Source organism: Macaca fascicularis, chromosome 1, assembly GCF_037993035.2.
Source record: "Macaca fascicularis isolate 582-1 chromosome 1, T2T-MFA8v1.1".
Taxonomy (NCBI): domain Eukaryota; kingdom Metazoa; phylum Chordata; class Mammalia; order Primates; family Cercopithecidae; genus Macaca; species Macaca fascicularis.
Window position 1 is genome coordinate 70,421,965 of NC_088375.1, and position 22,177 is coordinate 70,444,141.

Below are 22,177 nucleotides of genomic sequence, written 5' to 3' on the forward strand. Positions count from 1 at the left end.
AGGGTGGCTACGTGATGATCCTGAGGTCGTTCCTGGTTCCCAAAGAAAGGAGATGTTTACCAAACAGAATCTGTTTCAGCTTTAAATGATTACAGTTAGTACCAATAGTTATCAATTTGCATATTATCCTCATCTCAAAATCCAAATGCATTTTCAAAATTGGCTAACTTTTACTAATATATTGCTGGTATAATTTTAACTTTGATTTTTATTCTTCACTCACGTGTGTGTGTGTGTGTGTGTGTAGGGGTTTTCACACAAAAGTCTAGAGCTTTATTTTTTTGGGGTCCTTTAGCGCTAGCACTGGACCTTGTCTGCCAGCTTTTGCTGGCAGTAAAAGGCAGTGTATTTGAGATAGGTGGCATTTCTTACTACCCTTTAAATGTGTCCCTTTTGGATTTTATAGGTAGCCCCTGAAGAAGATGAAAGGAAAAAGAGGCGGCGAGAAAGAAATAAGATTGCAGCCGCCAAGTGCCGAAACAAGAAGAAGGAGAAGACGGAGTGCCTGCAGAAAGTAAGTGCCTTCTAGCCTTCCCCTTCCTCTCGCTCATGCCTATCCTCACCAGCTTCATGTGGCTGTCAGAAGAAGAGTTAGAAAACCCCTTACCTGGTTATAATTTCCCAAGAAGGGCCTTGTAGCTGGTAGCAGAAATGCCAGTTGCAGAATAAGGAGGTGGCAAAGCAGTAAACACAATGGATGTGACTGTGGATATATAAAAGCAGGTGTGTGAATTCATCTGATGCCTGACTCCCAGCAGCCTCGGCCAGTTCATACATGTCCATCAGCTTCCAGGCTGCAGGACATGCCAACCCAGTTAAAGAGGCTTCACTTGACTGTTTTCCTGAGAAAAGGAAGCTGCCAGCTCTCATTTGGCTCACTATGAATAGCCTTTAATTAATCTCTTCAAACAAGTAATTTCCTTAATCCACAAGCAGTGGTTACATTTGCTTTGCATTCTTGTCTGGTTCCTAACTCTACAGTCCTTCTCCCTGGCTTAGCCAGCAAGCTGAGCCCCTGGCTGTGTTCAGCCGGCCCGCCTTAAGAGAGATAGAGCTTTTGTGGGTAGGCAGGGTGGCCGGTGGTGCCCAGCAGTCTTTCCAGTGGTTGTGTCCCTCCTCCAAATGTGGTTAGGCCAGGGCAGAGTCTTAACCCAGGTCCCACAGATCCCCAAAGGGTTATGTTGATTGCTTCAGGGGATCAGTGAAAATTAGGGAATTTCGTGTGTTGCCATATACATTTTTTCTGAGGAGATGAGCTTCTCATTGAGATCTGTGACTCAGAATCGACTAAGCCTCCCTGAGTCTGGATTTCTCCCCAGCTCCCAAGGCCCTTTTGGGTTCCAGAAGACCTGCATATGGGCTGTTGACTCATGCAAATGAGGTATCTGAACTATTGGTTCCTCTGCAGCTTCAGTATTAGTAGAGTCACAGGCCGCCTCTGTGGCATCACCAGGGCTTCTCTGAAGAAGAGGGTCTGCATTTTCCTAAACCTAGTGCTGCTCTCCCATCTCCCATCTTCCTCTCCCAGCTTGATGGGCCCCAGGGTGTCCCAGGTGCACCCCTGCATCCAGGCAGCAGTCCAGGCCACTCCCTCCTCACTGGCCCTTGATGCCTCTGTTGCTTGTCCCCCAGGAGTCAGAGAAGCTGGAAAGTGTGAATGCTGAACTGAAGGCTCAGATTGAGGAACTCAAGAATGAGAAGCAGCATTTGATATACATGCTCAACCTTCATCGGCCCACGTGTATTGTCCGGGCTCAGAATGGGAGGACTCCAGAAGATGAGAGAAACCTCTTTATCCAACAGATAAAAGAAGGAACATTGCAGAGCTAAGCAGCCGTGGTATGGGGGCAGTTGGGGAGTCCTCACTGAATCCTCATTTTATACCCAAAACCCTGAAGCCATTGAAGAGCTGTCTTCCTGTGTACCTCTAGGATCCCAGCAGCAGAGAACCAACAAGGCGGGAGGTCCTGAAATGACTCAGTGGGCCCTTCCCATTCTGCCCCAGAGTGGGTCTCGGACCAGGGCAAGTGCATCCTTGCCTCAACTCCAGGATTTAGGCCTTACCACACTGGCCATTCTTATGTTCCAGATGGCCCCCAGCTAGCGTCCTGCCTGCCTTTCATCTGGATTCTACAAAAACCAGGATGCCCACCCTTAGGATTCATGCAGAAGTGTCTGTACCTTGGGTGGGAGGGATGGGGCCATCTCCTTCACCGTGGCTACCATTGTCACTCGTAGGGGATGTGGAGTGAGAACAGCATTTAGTGAAGTTGTGCAATGGCCAGGGTTGTGCTTTCTAGCAAATATGCTGTTATGTCCAGAAATTCTGTGTGCGAGAAAACTAGGCAATGTGCTCTTTTGATGTCTGTGTCACACAACACTGATGTGACTTTTATATGCTTTTTCTCAGATCTGGTTTCTAAGAGTTTTGGGGGGGTGCGGGGCTGTCACCACGTGCAGTATCTCAAGATATTCAGGTGGCCAGAAGAGCTTGTCAGCCCCTGGAGAACAGAATTCTCCCAGTGTTAACACAAAATCCATGGACAGCATGATGGCAGGTCCTCTGTTGCAAACTCAGTTCCAAAGTCACAGGAAGAAAGCAGAAAGTTCAACTTCCAAAGGGTTAGGACTCTCCACTCAATGACTTAGGTCAGGAGTTGTGTCTAGGCTGGAAAAGCCAAAGAATATTCCATTTTCCTTTCCTTGTGGTTAAAAACCACAGTCAGTGGAGACATATTTGGAAACCCCAGTCAGTGGAGCCTAGGTTGTGCCCAGGCTTCAGCATTATTGGATGTCGATAGTATTGTTTTTGTCATGTAGCTGTTTTAAGAAATCTGGCCCAGGGCGTTTGCAGCTGTGAGAAGTCACTCACACTGGCCACAAGGATGCTGGCTACTGTCTGTTAAAATTCTGATGTTTCTGTGAAATTCTCAGAGTGTTTAATTGTACTCAATAGTATCATTACAATTTTCTGTAAGAGAAAATATTACTTATTTATCCTAGTATTCCTAACCTGACAGAATAATAAATATTGGAACCAAGACATGGTAAACACGTGTTGTGTTGGTTTCTGTTCATTTAAATCTGTTGGTTGTTGAGATCTAGCCATTCCCTGCCTTTCCCTCCCCATTATGGGGGTTGCCTAGCTTTAAACTTCTCCAGATGTCATCCTTTGCTCTTTGGGGCATCACTAGATGGGATAGTTGACTTTCAGTCCTGTTCCTCAGTCTCGGGCACCTTATGCTCAATTTCTCATTGACAAACCCTGAAACACGGCACCAAACATATCCTTTAGATCAACAGTTTGGTGTTTAGAATTTTGATATAAAATCTGAATTGCTAGATACCTTAATTATTTTCTCAGAATGTACAAACACCTGAAACATACACCTACTGTTCAGCTTGAACCTTTGACCCCTAACATTCTGCCACAGAACTCCTCTCAGAGAGTTACTCACTTGAGTTACATCTGTTATGTCTAAATGTGTGTCTCATTGTTGGCAAATACATATCAGAAAAGAATGGGAAGGGGTACTGGAGGAAGAAAGAGAGAACCGTTTTAGACAGCATGGGTGTGATAATTCAAAGAAAGGTATTCCACTGAATTTCTTGGAATTTCCAGGGCATATGATTCCTTAGGCCTGCAAGAGAGCCAGGCCCCCCTTGCTTTTTGTGCTTCTCTATAACGTTCACAGGCTAGACATAAAAACTGGCCACTTGCCACTGGTGCCATTCTTCAGAGAGTCACTGTCTTCTTAAATGTCAGATTCATTCGTGCGAATTCTGTGCCTACTTCTTTGACCTCATGTATGGTTCCTTTAAATGATCACTTATGACACAGGTGTCTTCATTTTACTCTCTTAATCGCACATCAGGGGTCTTTCCTAGTCTGTCAAGAGCCATCTGATGTTAATACCATTCACCACTTCTTTCAGGAGATAATCTATGTTCCTTTTCTTGGTGGAGGGGAAAACGTCCCTTGCATTTACCTTCTAGTTATGGGTAGAGGCACCAGCCACCAGCCATTATAAAACACAAGACAATTTGTAAGCTGCCATGGACAACAATGGATTAGAGAGGAAGGAAGTTGGGGGTGGATGGTGGCTGTGGCAAGAAAACTTGATGTGTATGGTAAGTGTAAATGAAGTTCTGTCACAAATGCATTAAAAATTGTTTTATGTAGCCAAGGTTATGTTTTGATACTTTAATTTTAAAAAGGATGATGACTATGCATTTACCATCAAGTTATTTCGTTTCTTTTGTTTCACATTTAGAGGAAAGGGAAGGTGGGGGGATCTGAGAGAATAAGCTTAGATGGGGCCACCACCATTGTCAAGCACCCGGTTTGACAGTGTCTTTGCACCGAGCTGTCTCCTGTTGGTAGTGGTGATGTCACACTGCCAGGGTGTGGAAAGCCACCCTCCCTTCCCTCTCTTGCCTTCCACCTGCCCCCCTGGCTTTCCCTGAGAGCTGGCCTGATACCTCTTTCAGAGTCAAGAGCTTTTAAAGGGTTCTGGCCCAGGGCAGGAGTTCTGGAATGGAATCTTTCCACTTTCTGTTAACTGAAATACTATTTTCCATCCGTATCCTAATTTCTCCCCAGGGGCTTTGAATAAACCTTCAACACGCCAACCCATGTCAAGCTTTCTCCTCTCTTCCCTGTCCCATAACCTCTGGTTGGGTTCATGTACTGTTTCTTTGTGGAGTGAACAGTGTTTCCAATTAGAATCTGCCTGAAATGAGGCCACATTTGCCCACTGAGCATCCTGTGTTCTTATGGTGGCTCTCACTCCAGAAGATTTTAACATGGTCTCATCAAACACTGCTTTCAGGAAGGAATTTACACTTAAAAGGACTGTTGAGGACTAATGCTAACAGAAGCTAACATTTATTGAGTAGGACAATACACTAAACACTTCACATGTATTATCTCATTTAATCCTCACAACAACTGCTATCCCCATTTTACAGATAAGGGAGTGGAGAGATCAGTAACTTGCTCGAGGTCTCACAGTGGATCTTTCCAAAGCTGAAGCCTATGCTTTTTTTCAACCGCAATGGTTTCAAACAAGAGTATATACATTTGTGAGTGTGTGTGTAGGGGGTAAAATATACAAAAAAATTGCCATTGTAACTATTTTGAAGTGTACAATTCAGTGACATTAAGTACATTCACAATGCTGTGTAACCACTACTATCTAGTTTCAGAACTTTTTCATTGTCCCCAAAGGAAATCCTGTACCCATTAAGGAGTCACTCTTCATTCCCCTTCCTTCCAGCCTCTGGCAACCACTAATCTATCTTCTGTTTCTATGGACTTGCCTGTGCTGGATATTTTATGTAAATAGAATCATACAATATGTGGCCTTTCAAACAATATGGCTGGCTTCTTTCACTTAGCATAATGTTTTCAAGTGTCAGCCTAGTGTATTATGTAATAGTGCCTTATTTCTCTTTATGGCTGAATGGTATTCTGTTATATGGATACTCTACATTTCGTTTATCCATCAGTTGATAGACAGGTGTGTGTATGTTAAGAAAGAGCTAGCCTTTATCTTCAAGGACTAAATCTCTAAGGTAGGATTTCGGGCCTATCAAGCTGGGAGAAAAGACAGTTGGAAGCAGGGGCTCCTTCTCAGAACTTCCAGGGAACAGCTTGGAAATAACTTATTCCTGGGCTAGCTCTGTGGGCACGGCAAGGCAGGAGGTATAGTGGCACCTGTTCCCCATGGGTGTAAATGGCTTCCAAACTACTTCTGCATGGTAGAGAGGTGAGTAGAGGAGGGCCTTTGGTAAGCTCCCGGAATGTAAGCTCACAATTTCCATCCTACCCTCTTCTCCTGGCATTTCACAGGGTAGGGGGTAAGAGAGGCATGGGGCAAACACTGGGGGCCTTGAGAAAATATCTGGGCTCCCTGACACAGGATGTTGGTATAAACATGATGGAGGGGAGGAATAGAGGTGGCCCCCCGGATAATTTAATCCCCAACTCAGCGCAGCCCCTTCCTGAAGTGGTTGTCCTGGATTCTCCATAACATGCACACACACACACACACAGAGAATTAATTATGCAACTTATTTGGCTTGCCCAAGCTTTTTTTGTAAGTTCTGTAGTGGTTCAGAAGGAAGACATTAAAAGCAGCAACACTTGTATTCAAATAATGCCTCCACTGCCTACAAGTTCTACGAATGTAGGTAAGTTACACAACTTCAGTGTTTTTACCTGTAAGATGAGAAGAGTTGCACTAGTATCAAACTGGAATGGAGTTTGATACATAGTATGGCACCTAGGAGAAGCAATCTCTCATGTTATTATTAAAGGTTGAGGTTATTACTAAAGTTTTCCGTTGTCAGCATGAACTGAGATCTTTATGGAAGAGTGGGCTAAGAACCAAGACTGCCAATTCTAGGTTAGAAAAAATTTTAAACCATGTACTCAGATGGTTCAAATTTATCCCATTATCTTGCATTCCTATAGACCCTGTCTAGTTACTGAATCTTTTGAATTGGGAGTGAGGAAAGGGAAGCAACCACACAACATTTTCTCATTTGAAAAAATTTTATTTTGGCACCCACTTGAGTACCTGGTAGGGTGGGGCTGTCCTCTATGGGGGCAAAGGAGTATTAGTGAGGGGATCATGGCCCTGGCCTGGGGGATGACAACAAAGGGCTATGTGACAGCAACAGGTCACAAAGGGAAGCAGAAGATAAATATGGCTGCAAAGGGGGTTTAGGCAGAGAGGGTGATCACTTACTGTCACTAGGACTACAGTTTGTAGACTCTCAGGGAGAGAGACTACAAACTGTAGTTAAAAAAATCAGAGGTGGAGGTCAGGGGGTTAGACCCAGAAGAAAACCTCTCTGGAGCCCACCCTGCATCTCTACATCTTGGAAGAGTCTGCAGTTCAGGCACCCCACAGAACCCCCATAGCAATCATCTGTACTCCCACCCCCACCCCGGCCTCTGGGAGGCTCTCAGGCAACAGCAGGGGCCTGTGGGGTGGGGTGGGATTGAGAAACAAGCTGCAGAGCCATCTTTGTGACCCAGGAGCACCACTGGTCCCTCATCTGCCACCGAGGCCAAGGAAGACCCAGAGACCTGCCTCACCAGCCCTGCCATCGTGCTGAAAGACAGCCATGAATGGTGATTCTCTGCTGCCGTATTATACGGCCCAGAGTGGCTCCAGCATGAGCATGTTCAACACCACCATGGGGAGACTGCAGCGACAACTGTACAAGGGGGAGTATGATATATTCAAATATGCACCGATATTTGAGAGCGACTTTATCCAGATCACCAAAAGGGGAGAAGTGATTGATGTGCACAACCGTGTCCGTATGGTGACCATGGGCATTGCACGAACCAGCCCCATCCTCCCACTCCCAGATGTCATGCTGCTGGCACGACCAGCCACCGGCTGCGAAGAGTATGCTGGACACGGCCAGGCCACCAAGAGAAAAAAACGCAAGGCAGCCAAGAACTTAGAGCTCACCAGGCTCCTCCCCCTGAAGTTTGTACGGATCTCTGTTCACGACCATGAGAAACAACAGCTGCGCCTGAAGTTTGCCACTGGCAGATCTTGCTATCTGCAGTTGTGTCCTGCTCTCAATACACGGGATGACCTCTTTGCTTATTGGGAAAAACTAATTTACCTCTTGCGGCCACCTATGGAGAGTAACAGCAGTACCTGTGGCATTCCAGCTGAAGACATGATGTGGATGCCTGTGTTTCAGGAAGACAGGAGGAGCCTAGAAGCTGTGGATCTTCAAGGAAAGGGGGATCAGGACCAGGTCAGCATCCGGAGCCTCCACATGGTCTCTGAGGTATGTGGGGCCACCTCTGCTGCTTATGCTGGAGGGGAGGGACTCCAACATGACTTTCACAAACCCACTAATGTGCTCAATGTATCCATCCCCAAAACATCTACGGAGCTTGCTGAGGAGCCAGCAACAGGGGTGATTAAAGAGGCAGTAGCAGCAGGGGCAGCTGCAGGGGCAGCAACAGGCACCGTAGCAGGTGCCTTGAGTGTGGCAGCAGCCAATTCTGCCCCTGGACAAGTGAGCGTAGCCATAGCTGGGGTGGCCACCATAGGTGCAGGAGGAAGCAAAAGCAACATGGCCATTGCAGGCACTGCCAGCATGGCTCCAAACAGCACAAAGGTGGCCGTGGCAGGGGCTGCAGGCAAGTCCTCAGAGCATGTTTCCAGCACGTCCATGAGCCTTTCCCGAGAGGGCAGCATGAGCCTGGCCATTGCAGGAGTAGAACTGACCAGCAAGACTGCTGCAGAAACAGACATGGATGCAGCAGCGGGACTTCCTGTCTCCACCCGGCAGAGCAAGAGCAGCCTGAGTGGACAGCATGGAAGGGAGCGAACCCAGGCCAGTGCTGAAGCTTGCAAGGAGGGGAGGGAAAGAAGGGAAAAGGACAAGGCTCTTGGAAGGAGTTCCCGTCGCCGCAGGACAGGTGAAAGCCGCCACAAAACAAGGGGGGACAAGATTGCCCGAAAGTCCTCCAGCAGGTCCTCATTCAGCCACAGAGCCAGTAGAGATGACAAAAAGGAGAAAGGCTGTAGCAGCCCAGGGAGCAGCAGGCACGGGGACTCGCATAAAGGTGTCAGCCACACGCCCATCTCAAAGGAGTCCAGGACCTCTCACAAATCTGGGAGGAGTTTATCGACCACCAGCTCCGGATCCAGCAAGAGACTTGGCAGGATCAGCTCTTTCCTGAGGAACGTCAGAGCCAACCTTACTACAAAAGCAGTGGGCACACCACATGGCAGAGATGTGGACATCATGGCTAAGACGGTGGAGAGGAGCACCAACGTGGCCATCGCCAAGACAGCAGAAGGTGGCCAGGGGCTGGAGATGGTTGGTTCTATGACACCGGACATCATGGAGACAATGACTTTTGAAACCCATTAAATGAGACCCAGAGATGGAAGCTGTAAAGGAGCCCAGAGCTCATAGGAGTGTCCCTGGAGAGCCTATTCCAGCATTCTTTACTGCCATTTAAATAAAGAACCATACATCTGAGAGTGGCTTGCTGGCTGAATTTTTGTGTCCCACAGCCCAGCAGTGACCTCACAGTGGATTCTGTGATGTCAACTGTGCTGCAGCCTGAGACCCCAGGATCCAGTCAAGGGGAGCCCCACCTCACACCCATGCTCAGCAGAGCCTAGATGAGTGCTCCAGCCTTCCTCAACCTCTTCCTCGCTTTGGTTCGCCAGGACTATGGCTGAAAGTCTGGTTGGGAGCTTGGAAGCTCTACCTCCACCATCTCCCCATCCTTTTTATAAACTTGTCCCCCGAGCCCTGGAAGATACAAAGACAAAGCAAGAACAGAACTCTCACCCCCTTGCACTATTCAGCGGAGGGAGTAAGGGAGCAGCAGCATGTGTTGGCAACCAGAGCAGGGAGGAACATTGTCTAGACTTAGCAATTCCACTCCTAATTATACTCCCAAGAAACACATATGTTCCAGGAGACAGTCACGAGAATGTTTATAGCAAAATAATACTGGAAAGTGCCTAAATTTCTGACAACAGAATTGAGAGGGGTATATGCAGTGACAAAAAATGACAGCTACATATATTATATGCATAGATAAGTTTTGCTCTTTCAAAAACTTTAAAAAGCAAATTGCAGAATAAGATAAAATTCTACCTATAGGACAGTTCAAAAACAAGATCAAATACAAATAATATGTTACATATGTGATACGTGTTTGGTAAAACAAAACCAAGGGAGTGGGAAAAAATTCAGGACAGTGGCTTTCTCTGGGGTGGGAAGGCAAGAGATTGGATCAGGGAGGTGAACACAGTCTTTCAGTGGCATTGGGAATTGTTTTAGATCTTAAGCAAGGAGGTAGGTACAAGGATGTTTATTATTTTGTTGGGTTTTGCATTTCAATATTGAGTTTTGCATGTTAATACCTCTGGAATCAGAATGGTCCTACAATCACCGTGGCAGTTCTGATGAAGTTATTGCTCCAGACATATATTCGCCAATTCCTTCTCCTTAATGCTTTCATTTTTACGCAGGCACAAACGTGATCTAAGTCTGAAAGGCCCATTTGGTTAAGATTCAGATGTGAATGACATTATTACAAAAAGCCTTGGGAAAGAAAGAATGATATCCCTATTTTACAGAAGAGGACACTGAGGCTCAAGAGGGTGACTTGCTCCTGTCACACAGGGACCTTTGCAGATCTACCAGCCCACTTCTTTATGCAAAGACCTGCCTGAGACATGGGAAGGAAGCAAAAACAGCAAATCCAAGGAGAATCGGGCAACACAAGAACCTGAGACTTACCAAGTTCCTACCACCATGGTCTAAACTTTATAGAGATGAGCACCAAAATTCCTGGATTGAGAGGAGGGAATGTGGGGGCAGGGGAGATGCCTGGTGGTGAGCTGCTGTGAGTTGGCTTTGGAACTTCAGTGAGCTCAGAGTCCTTAGTTGGCCTTATCTCAAGAGTGTCCAGACCACCCTTAAGCCATGTCTGGCTCCCAGGCTTCGCTCCCCAGCCTCTGCCTCAGCTAGAAACAGACCTCCCTCCTGGAATTCCAGGCTTTGCTCCCCACAAGGGACCGCTTCTGATGGGGGCTGTATCTCTTTGCAGCCCAGTCCTCACCCAGCTGCTAATAAAACACTTAAAAGCCAGGCCCAGAATGGTTTCTCCATACCAGATCTTCAGAAAATTTCTTCTGCTGGGATTCCAAAAGCAATTAAACCACACATGAGGTGGTTACCAGTTAGGTCACAGCATCCTTGCTACTTGGACCTCCATAGTTAATTCCTAAAGCTACTTTTGAGAAAAGTCACACACTTCATTATGAAGGTAAGGAGAGGTCTCTTCTGTCCATAGAGGGAATTGTAGGCATGAATCTATGAAAGAAAGGGGGTTGAAAAAGAAAGAAGGCCCAAGACTTACACGCAGCCACCATTTCCTTCTGCAAAACAAGGCTCCTGACCCCAAGATGAGGAATTAGGGGAGTGAGTCAAGTTATTCTTAACAAAGGGGAGAACATGCCAAAGATTAGACATGAATTGGCTCTGTGAGGAAAACAACCTCAGAATCATTAACCCAGAACTCTAGAGAAGATTGGGGGGCCTGCAGGGAGATGAATTAATGGTTTACTCTCGACCAGCTTTTCCCTTGACCCAAGTGGGGAAATTACAAAAAGATCACATCGCATTCCTTTAATCTTCTGATTTCCACACAGGCAACTGTAGGTAAACACTGGTCTGGAAGACAAAAATGCAATACAAACATTTGTACAGCCCTTAGCAGTTTATAACACCCTTGAATTACGTGTTCTCTTCTGATTCTCACATCTCTCCATTTTGCAGATCAGGTTGTCTAAAGGACTTGCTCAAGGTGGGAGGTGATGGGGCAGAGGGAACAACTCCAGTGCAACAGCTTTTGGGCACCACCGACGTGTGCTGGCCACGGGTCCCACATGGAGGTACAGAGCCGGTGGAGGACACAGGACAGGCATATGTGTGAGTAATTATTGCAACTCTGAGTGACGGATACAATGACAGATGCATGTTTAGGGAACAGGATTTGTTCAGAGGAGGGATTTTGGGACACGAGTCAGGAAAGGCTTCACAGAGGAAGTGGCAGTTTTGAAGGATAAGTAGGGCTGTGTGCCAGGTGAAGAAAGAATGGGGAGCAAGGGTAAAGGTAGAGGAGGTGTGGAGTGAGGGGTGGAGAGAGGGAATTAGGCCACGGAGGAAAATGTGTGCAAAGTACAAAGACTTGAAACATCACAGTGTATTGGGGTGATTGCTGGGTAGAGGACCAGGGGAGAGGAGGGACACAGGGCAGGAAAATCAAGTAGCCAGATCTTGGGGCCGTGGGGTGCTGTGTGGATGTCCAGCCTTTAGGAGCCACTGGAGGCTGATGTCTGATGGCAGTGAGGGCTGTCTGGCTCCAGGGTGGAGACTTGATGGGCAAGGGGCTTCCTGGAGCCTGGGACCCTTCAGAAAGCCATTGCACTAATCCTGGCCAGAGATGGGAGGCCCTGAACCTAGCTGGCTGTTAGGAGACCGGGGGAGAGGGTCAAGAGGTGTTGAAAAGATGAAACAGAACAATTGGCCTTTCCATGCCCTGAAAGACAGAGCACACATGGGTTAGGCCTGACACTCTCCTAAAGGAGGCAGAACTGACAAAAGTGGAGACATCTTCCCTCTACCATGACTGTTGTTCTGTAAAGGGGGCGGCAAGCAGAGGAGCTCATGGCAAGCAAGGAGGAAGATGTTAAGGTGTGAGAAAACAGCTTCTAGACCCATGAGGGGCAAAACACAAGGATAAGGCAGCCGGGTGGGGCTGCGGGGCTTCAGCTCTAGAGACCTCTGAGAGTAGAGGAGGTCTCTACTCTCTACTCCTTCCTTTCTCATCTGCTGGGAGCTGGGTCAGATGCTCTCCCATTGAGCTCTTCTCCGCGGAGCATGAGTCGCCCAGTAGAGCCTCTGGTGGCCATGTGCTGTTACTGCAGGTCAGGGCTAGAAGGAGGGGAGCCAGGACTGAGGCTAAGACACAGTCACCCTTCCCCTTTTTCACACCACTATCAGCCTGGTGCTGATTCACTTGTAATCAGCTCAATCCCTCAGCTGGCGGCCACCCCTGAGCAGGCAGCGGGAGAGCTGCGAGCTGGTAAAGATGAGTCTCATCCAGGCAGTGTGGCTCTAGTCTCCTGGCAGTGAGGTGACAGAGCGTGGAATGGCCGCAAGACAGGTCCCCCGAGAGGCTGGGCTCCCATCAAGGGGACAATGAGTGACTGCCAAGAGTCGGGGTGGGGTGGAGTTAGTGTCGGGGTCCCTCTGCAGGCTGGTGGTCATTTGAGAAACACTTGTTGAGCACCTATGATGGGCCAAGATGGGAAATCAGGCACTGTGAAGATGCTGCCATACACAGCAGTAACACAAACCCAAGTAGGGATGGCTCTCGGGCAGCACGCAGAAGGAGGCTTTGCTGAGAGGGGAGGTCTGAGCGGAAACAGCAGGCTGAGCACTCCTGGAAGAGGCTATGGCATGACAGGGAAAGAGAAGGGCTTGGGCGACATGGGTCTGTTCACAGATGGCAGACAAGCTCAGCGTGCCTGGGCGCAATGTGTGATGTGCTGGAGGAGAGCCGGCGGTGGGGGGTGAGCAGTGGGAAGAAGCATGAGAGTGTGAGGAAAATTAGGCTGGAAGGAGGATGAGCTCTGGAAGGGAGGTGGAACTGACTAAAGCAGAGCGCCTTCCCCCTGCAGGGACTGTTGGTTGTAAAGGGGACAGCAAGAAGAGAGGAGGCTCACGGGAAAGCAAGGAGGAGCGTATGGCTTTCCAGGTCTCTATTCCCTAATGCTGCATAACTCCCCTGAGTCCTGGGATTTTTCACTACCCAAATGGGAGCTATAGTGCAGGGGTGAGGGGTGTGCACAGCTGGGCTCTTCAAGAACAAAAGGTCAAAGGAAGCCCAGACTCTTCCCCTTTGCCAGTTTAGAGAACCTGAAATGTGTCATGAAGGCCCATGTCTTCCCCACACTCTCTAATGGGAGCTTTCCCACAGATGTGCCAATGTATTGATCTCTCTTCCCAGGGGCGGCTGAAGGATGAGGCCAGTCAGCATTGACCGCAAGGAGCCCCAACTGGTACGCTAGTGTGCCATTCCAATGTTGTCATTTTCTGCGTATGCCATGGTCTGCAAAGGGTTGGGAAGCATCTTCCTAGACATGCACACAACACAGTGCGTGTGAACTATGAGCGCAGAAGCCAGGAGCAGCTGAGAGGCACCTTCCTTAAAGAGCTGGCCTGTTCCTCACAGCATCAGTTGATGCCAATCTTGTCACCCCTGTTTTCTCTTCCCACTGACATCGGCATAGCCCCAGAACCCTGTCTTAAAGCAATTTATACTGGTTCAAGGAGAGATGAGAAAAATGTGGACAAATATAGTATATTTTTCATAAAACTTTTCATAAAGTTAAATATATTTTTTAAAGACCTGTTCTGGCCGGGCATGGTAGCTCATGTTTGTAATCCCAGCACTTTGGGAGGCTAAGGCAAGTGGATCACCTGAGGTCAGGAGTTCAAGACCAGCCTGGCCAACATGGTGAAATCCTGTCTCTACTGAAAATACAAAAATTAACTGGTCTGGTGGTGCACACCTGTAATCCCAGCTACTCAGGAGGCTGAGGCAGGAGAATCGCCTGAATTTGGGAGGCAGAGGTTGCAGTGAGCCGAAATCCCGCCACTGCACTCCAGCCTGGGCAACAGAACAAGACTCTGTCTCAAAACAAAACAAAACAAAACAACCTGTCCTTTCCTTTGAGACTATGTCCTTCCTCCTGTATCTTACTGTTTTATTTTGAAGTATGACACACATGCAGAGCAGTGCACAGGTCAGAAGCATACCACTCAATGGTATTTCACAAAGTAAGCAACCCCAGGCAGTTAGCACCCGGATAAAGAAACAAAACATCATGGCACACCCTCAGGAACCATCTCATGATCTCTTTCAGTCACTACTCCTAGGGGTAACCACTATCCTAACTTCTAACACCATAAATTAATGTTGCTTCCTTTTCCCACTACATATAAATGGAATCACATAATAATGTACTTTTTTGACTGTGGTTTCTCTCACCGTCATGTTTATGAGATTTGTCCATGTCTTTTCTGGTAATAGTTCATTCATTCTGTTTGCTATACAACATTCCATGGTGTGAATATGGTACAATTTATTTATTCATTCTGCTGTTGATGGGCATTTGGATACTAAAACATCACTGCTTCTCACTTGACTGGAGCAAAAAAAAAAAAAAGAAAAAGAAAAGAAAAGATTACTGCTATGGACATTTGTACACAGATCTTTTGGTTAAAATGCTCATAAATTTTTGTAGGGTATATACTTAAGAATGGAATTGAATATATGCATATTTTCGGCTTTAGTGGATACTACCGAGCTATTTCCCAAAGTGTCTATGCCATTTTACGCTGCCCCTTGGCATATATGAGAGCTCTGGTTGTTTCATATCTTTGTCAAAATTTGATAGTGTTTATCTCTTTCATTTTAGCCATTCTGGTAGGATGTAGTCCCTTTTCTCCCTTTTTCATGATAAAATGTACTTTAAAAAAATACAATATGGCCCGGCACAGTGGCTCATGCCTGTAATCCTAGCACTTTGGGAGGCTGAGGTTGGAGGATCACTTGAGCCCAGGAATTTGAGACCAGCCTGGGCAATATAGTAATGATATAGGAGTTAAGAAGAAATTGCTTAATTTCTTCTTACTGCGAGTCCTTGGTAAGGTTTTTCTTTTCATGAAAAGCAGTCCCAAAATAGTTTCTTTTTTTTTTTTCTACAAAGAGCAGCCTGTAAAATCGAGCTGCAGACATAGACAAGCAAGCCAGAAGCTTGTACAGGTGAATGCCAGCAGTTGTGCCAACAGGAAAAAGCTACCTGGGACGAGGCATGTTCAAAATGGCAGCTCCATCTTCCCTTCCCTTTGTCAAACCACATGTGCAGTAAGGAGAAGACAATACAGCACCAGCCAGGCAAAGACCCCATTTACATAATAAGATTCCCCCAATACTATGTAAACATCATACTGGTCAAACCAATCTGTGAGCCCTACATAAATCAGACACTGCCTTCTCAAGCCTGCCTATAAAATCGGGTGTAGTCCACTGCAGGCTGGGTTTTCCCCTTTGGGAGGCCCTCTCTTTCACAAGGGAGAGAGCTGTTCTCCTTTCTCTTTCTTTCTGTTTTTTTTTTGAGACAGTGTCTTGCTCTGTCACCCAGGCTGAAATGCAGTGGCGCGATCTGGGCTTACTGCAAGCTCCGCCTCCCGGGTTCACGCCATTCTCCTACCTCAGCCTCCTGAGTAGCTGGGACTACAGGCAGCCGCCACCACACCTGGCTAATTTTCTATTTTTAGTAGAGACGGGGTTTCACTGTGTTAGCCAGGATGGTCTTGATCTCCTGACCTCATGATCTTCCTACCTCGGCCTCCCAAGGTGTTGGGATTAGGGGTGTGAACCACTGTGCCCGGCCCTCCTTTCTCTTTCTTTTGCCTATTAAACCTCTGCTACTAAACTTACTCCTCGTGTGTGTTCATGTCCTTAATCTTCTTGGCTCCAGATTATGAACCCAGGTATTTACCCCAGACAACAACACTGCTTCAGTGAGACCTCATCTCTACTAAAAAAAAATTTAAAAATTAGTTGGGCATGGTAGTGCATACCTGCATTCCTGGCTACTTGGGAGGCTGAGGTGGGAGGATGGTTTGAGCCTGGGAGGGGGAGGTTGCAGTGAACCAAGATTGCGCCACTGCACTGCAATCTGGGTGGCAGAGTGAGGCTCTGTCTCAAACAAAAACAAAAATGATATGATGACCTACAGAAGATGGTAGTTTTGTACTAAAGTCCTTAGTGGGCAAATGAAAAGTTGGCTTCCAGATTTCTTTTTTTTTGAGACGGAGTCTTACTCTGTCGCCCAGGCTGGAGTGCAGTGGTGCGATCTTGGCTCACTGCAAGCTCCACCTCCTCCCAGGTTCATGCCATTCTCCAGCCCCAGCCTCATGAGTAGCTGGGACTACAGGTGCCTGCCACCATGCCCAGCTAATTTTTTGTATTTTTGGTAGAGACGGGGTTTCACTGTGTTAGCCAGCGTGGTCTCAATCTCCTAACCTCATGATCTGCCCGCCTCCCAAAGTGCTGGGATTACAGGTGTGAGCCACTGCACCCGGCCTCCAGATTTCTTTTGAAATTTCACACCTCTAAAACCTCAAAGTCTTATTTATACATTTTAAAGGATTTTTCATTGCTGTTTGAAACAAGTGTTAAAAAACGAACAAAAAAAATCTCCTACCATCCTGTTCCAGTACTTTTAGTTTTATAAAAAAATCTAGGCACAAACACAGCAGGAATTTGGGTAGGGCTCAGCTAGGTGATTCTTCTGCTCCCTGTGGTATAAAGTGAAATTGATCAGTAATACTTAGCTGGAGCATGGGCTGGCCTGGAGGGTCCAAGATAGCTTCATTCACTTATTTGATAAGACTTGAGGGAAATTATTAGAAGGCAGGGTTCAGCTAGGATTGTCAACAGGAATGCCTATGTGTGGTTTCTCCAGCACAATGGCCTCAGGTGGTCAGATTGGCTTCCCTCAGAACAAACGTCTTAAAGTAACTAAGGGAGAGCTGCTTCTGACCAAGCCTCAGAAGTCACTTGGAATAACAACCCATTTTGTTGTTCATGCAAGTCTTAAGGCCAGCTCAGATTTAAAGGGAGAGAAACTAGACTGCATTTATCTTGGTAGAGAAATGGCAAGGTCACATCATATAAGAGCATGTGGGATGGCAATACTATTGTGACTCTCGTAGAAAAAATACCATTTTCCACGCCCTCACAATCTATCCTGCCCCCTAAGAAAGTAAACCTGGCCAGGATGTATCTGAAGGGTACTGAGAAATTGCAGCAGACATCTCTATCTTTTGTACTTTCCTTAGCTCCCTCTTTTACACTCTGCCTTCTTCCCCCTTTTCACTTTATTTTCTTATTTCCCTTTCTTTCCCCAAACCTTTTAGTTAACTAAACTCATAAGGACATGTCTTAGTCCTTTCCTCCCCATCTCTCCTACACATCTGTAAATCTTTGATCCCTGGGTGACAGAGAGATTACTGAGATACTTAGACCCATAGTATGTCAGGCTTGGAAGGGGCTTGACTAATCCCAGATGCACTTTTACATATGAGGAAGTTGAGGCCTAGAGAAGGGACTTTCCCAAGGTCCTACTTCAAGTAAGTAGCAGAGTTCTGGCTAGCACAGCATAAAGCATAGCCTAGAGTGGGTCTCAAAGAATGTCAACAGCTTCCTTTCGGTTTCGAATGCCTGGAACTAAAGCCGCTTGTTTCTGTTTCACATTAATTGCCTCATCATTCCAATGTCTTTAGGCCTCTTGGTGAAGGAATGAAACTAATGCTAACAAGCCCCTGTGCCCAGAGAGGCCTGCCCCAGCCCTGGCTTTGGTCCAGTCTTCAGAGATGGATGAGGGGCTTGTGAATGGAGCAAGTTGGGATCAGTGCAACAGCCCCTGCATCCAGCCCCTGCATCCAGCCCCTGACACCCCCGACACAGCAGCTGCTCCTTTCTAATGCTGAAGTCCAGGGATTCTCTGAACTCTAACACCAACTGGCAGCCTACAGGCCACTTTTGAAATCATCTGGGCATCTAGAGATGGTGAATTTAGCTGATAATGACTGTGGTCAGGCTGAGGATAAATCTGAGGTGATATAGGCCAAGAAAACACAACTCTCTGGTCAGGCCCAAGAGGCAGCAACTCCGTCATGTTCAAGTCTGTTTCCTCTGATAACAGCTCCAAACAGGCGGAAGCTAAGGCTCAAGGTGGGGGTTGGGGGAGCCCTAGTGGGGCCACCAGACATCCCATAGCATTAGCGACTGGATCTTGAGAGGAAGATCAAGGCTGTGGTAAACAGAGGGGTTTGGCACTGTGCTCCAGAATCTGAATAGTTAATGATGTGGAGAATGACCTTCTAAGAAGCCTCTCAGAACTTTTTTTTTTAATCCACCAGCACATTGCTTTTAGCTGCAAGACAGCAGCTCTGCAAATCAGTGATAAGCTGAGAGTCCCACATGGGTGTGCTGTCACCGTGGGGCCACAGTGAGAACCTCAAGGCTTCTGTGTGCCTGGGGCAGGGGGAGAAATAGTCTCCATGGAGGACTCTGTTGATAAGAAGGTACTGAAATAATTATTGTAATTAGTATAGCCTGCAACCTCCTTTAGGGGAGTGGCCGTGTTTCTGGGTATCCAGGTCTACCACAGTTTGCCACATATTAGGAGCTCCACAAATATTTTTTATATTTGTTATAAAGACCTTCTGGTCCTCCATCCAGGCATGATGGCATCCATACATCCCCTCCTCCTGGCCTCCTTCCAGCAGATCTCCGCTAGCTCTGACAGGAGGCCTAGGACAGGGAGAAACCCCACGAAGGATTTTTGGCTTCTCCTGGCCACAGATTCAAGACTAACAAACCCTCCCCAAGGGCCCTCCAAGGGGAGTGGTAGAAACAAGTTATGGAGGGGCCTGTGCCTTTCTTCGTGCCAGGGTCCCTCCTTCCAGCTCATGGATTCCTTCTCTCCAAAGAAAGGAAGGGGCAATTTCTTTCCCTTATACTCCCCTAAAAAAGGAAAGGAAAACTTAAAACAGGAAGAAACATCATTAAACCAGATGAAACATCATGAGCTAACAGTGCCATTTCCCAACCTGTGGTTGGCCAGAGCCTGAACCTGGCCATCATCCACACAGCCTGCTGCCGTGGCTGCAGCAACTGAAGTTGAAATTGTAAGAGCAGCTGCCACGTCGGGCACGGAGCCAAGCAATTGGGAGCCCATCCGGTGTTTCTCTCCAACCTCTGCAATCTTTCTATTGCATCTTATCAGGGCTGCCGTGTGTCATCATAGCCTGTACTGAGTGTTTCCTCTCTGCCAGCCACTCTTCTAAGAACTCTACAGGGATTATTGTGCTTGGTTCTTTCCCCACAACTCTATGAAGTAGGCATTATTGTTCCTATTTTACAGATGAGGAAACTGAGGCATAGAGGAGTTACAAGAACTTATCCAAGGCCCTCAGAGGTGGAGCCAGGATTAAATCCCAAAGGGGTGACACTGGAACCCACACTCCTGGCCCCACCATGGGCTGACTCTGCAAAATGCATGGCCTTAGGAGGCTTCCAACCTACACTGTGGTGAGTGGCTGGTCTACAGTCAGCAGTCAATAAGCTCCATGCCTTAGAGCACTGGGCACCATACCAGGTGCCACTCTCTCCCCTGGCTGGGGGACAGCTCCGTTTCTGCCGCAGACATTGCCTTTCCCTCAGGCACAGGAGTGTCTTGGCCACAGGGAAAATGAGTTACATGTGTAGGTAGTGCAGCAGCTTGTTACTTCTAGAAAAACAACTTGGAGCCCCATCTTGCTGTCATCTGCTGCGCCTGGAGTCACTTTCAAATCTGTCATCTTTACCTGTGGGCTCTTCGTGACACCTCAGACAGTCCCAGGACAGACCCCAGCAAGAAACCCCAGTCTAACATAACCTGTCTGGCAAAAGAAAATAGAAACAGGCCAGGCGCGGTGGCTCATGCCTGTAATCCCAGCACTTTGGAAGGCCGAGGCGGGCGGATCACGAGGTCAGGAGATCGAGACCATCTTGCTAACATAGTGAAACCCTGTCTCTACTAAAAATACAAAAAATTAGCTGGGCCTGGTGGCGGGCGCCTCTAGTCCCAGCTACTCGGGAGACTGAGGCAGGAGAATGGTGTGAACCCAGGAGGCAGAGCTCGCAGTGAGCCAAGATCACGCCACTGCACTCCAGCCTGGGCGACAGAGCAAGACTCCATCTCAAAAAAAAAAAAAAAAAAACAAAATTAACTGGGAGTGGTGGCACATGCTTGTGATCCCAGCTACCCGAGAGAATGAGGCAGGAGAATTGCTTGAACCCGGGAGGCAGAAGTTGCGGTGAGTGGAGACTGCACCACTGCACTCTAGCCTAGGAAACAAGAGCAAAACTCTGTCTCAAACAAACAAACAAAAACAAACAAACAAACAAAAAACAAACAAGAAAATAGATACAGCCCCTGGAGAAACTGCCTGACCATACACTCTCTGCCTTTAAACAGAAACTTCCTAGATCACTACGTCCCCTTTCCATTCTCAACTAGCCATGCAGTGCTTGCCTGCTGGTTTGCCTCTACTTAACTCCCCCGACTCTTGCCCCCTCTTACCTCTCGTTTCTAGTTCTCCTGTTTCTACACTAGGGGTCCACTTCCCACGGGTTGTCTCAATCCTGAGTCAGACTCTCTGTCCTCCTCCTTCTACATCTGCTCCCACCCCTGTACCCAGCTCACTCCCTTTCTCCCACACTCTGTCTTTATTCCAATTCCTTGCTTTTTCCTGGCTTCCTTGCCTTTTTGCCTTTACCCAAAACCGAGGATCCCTCCTCACCCAACTCCTATCCCATCACACACAGCTCCCACACCTACCGCATAACTCTAATCCTCTCTCCTAGGCTCCAACACATTGAGGAGGAAGCCTCAGGGTCCAGACAACAGAGGACCCCCTGGCAGGCTTCTCAGTGCGCCCAGGGTGAAAATCTGCTGGCCAAAGGGATGATGAGACCTGTTTCTTACAACTCAGTGCTGTGTGCTCTGAGGCTGAAGCTGTCTTCCTCTGCCATTTCCCAGGGGCACAGAAGCTTGAGTCTTTTTGCATTAATTCCCTGGCTTGCTTTGACTCAGAGTCCAGCGTTTGGTAGCATGCTAATTTATGCAAACCAAATGCAAACGAATATAGAAAACTATGTGACCCTGGATTTACTGGAAATCAAAGTCTCCTCTTACAGGAAGACTTAGGGAAATTTTGGAATCTACTTCCCAAGAGAAATATTAAAATAGAATGGCTTTCAGTTTGGGGTCGGGGAGGGATGTGGCCAGAAGTCATTCAGAGGAAAGAGCATAGTCTGGGTTCCGTGTGCATCCTCTAAGCCACCCAACAGAAAGCAGAGGAAGAAAAAGCATCTGGCTGCCAAGCCTGTGCCTTCTTTCTCCTGTCTTGACTCTGAGCTCTGGTTTAGCTCCACGGCACGCCCGAGAACAGAGCCTGTGGGCTGTACTGCTTCTTTGGAAACAGGGGCATTTTATTTATATCTTACTTCCCATGACAGCACTTCACTATTCTCCTCTCACCTTGCATCTCCCTACACTGTCCCTTTTGAACTCGGCTCTCATTGGGTATGGCTGATCGAGTGCACAGTATGTTCTAGGACATTGTTCTGGAACCCGATCAGGGGTTGGGCATTCTGGAGGTTCCTATAAAGCAGGCCTCAGAGGCTAAGGGGCAGATCAACTCAGCCACAAAGGCTTAGGTGCCTCATTTCTTGAAGAAGGGAGAAAAGGACCACTCCGTGAAAGGACAGGAGGGATGAAGGTGGCCCCAGAAGCCTCAGCCCATTCTTCTGATCCAAAAAGAAATGTGCTGAACAGCCCCAAAATATAGAAACTGACCTCTTCTGGCCAGGAGCAGTGGCTCATGCCTATAATCCTAGCACTTGGCAGATCGCTTGAGCACAGGAGTTCGAGACCAGCTGGGGCAACATGGCAAAACCCGGTCTACAAAAACA

General features: G+C 47.5%; 2 protein-coding genes across 4 annotated transcripts in view; both read left to right on the forward strand.

Annotated features, from left to right (window-relative positions):
• ATF3 (activating transcription factor 3) overlaps nucleotides 1-3,052 on the forward strand; it is a 53,742-nt gene extending 50,690 nt beyond the window's left edge. For all 3 annotated transcript variants that reach the window (XM_045396779.2, XM_005540783.3, XM_005540784.4), the window contains exons 3-4: nucleotides 407-514; nucleotides 1,633-3,052. In XM_045396779.2, coding sequence (XP_045252714.1) covers nucleotides 407-514; nucleotides 1,633-1,830 — 306 coding nt within the window. In that variant the 3' untranslated portion in view covers nucleotides 1,831-3,052. The remainder of the gene's footprint in view (nucleotides 1-406; nucleotides 515-1,632) is intronic.
• A 1,577-nt stretch (nucleotides 3,053-4,629) lies between these two features.
• On the forward strand, nucleotides 4,630-9,033 carry GARIN4 (golgi associated RAB2 interactor family member 4). The gene has a single exon (XM_005540786.5). The coding sequence runs from the start codon at nucleotides 7,138-7,140 to the stop codon at nucleotides 8,920-8,922; it is 1,785 nt and encodes a 594-aa protein (XP_005540843.2). The 5' UTR covers nucleotides 4,630-7,137; the 3' UTR covers nucleotides 8,923-9,033.
• Nucleotides 9,034-22,177: the final 13,144 nt, after the last annotated feature.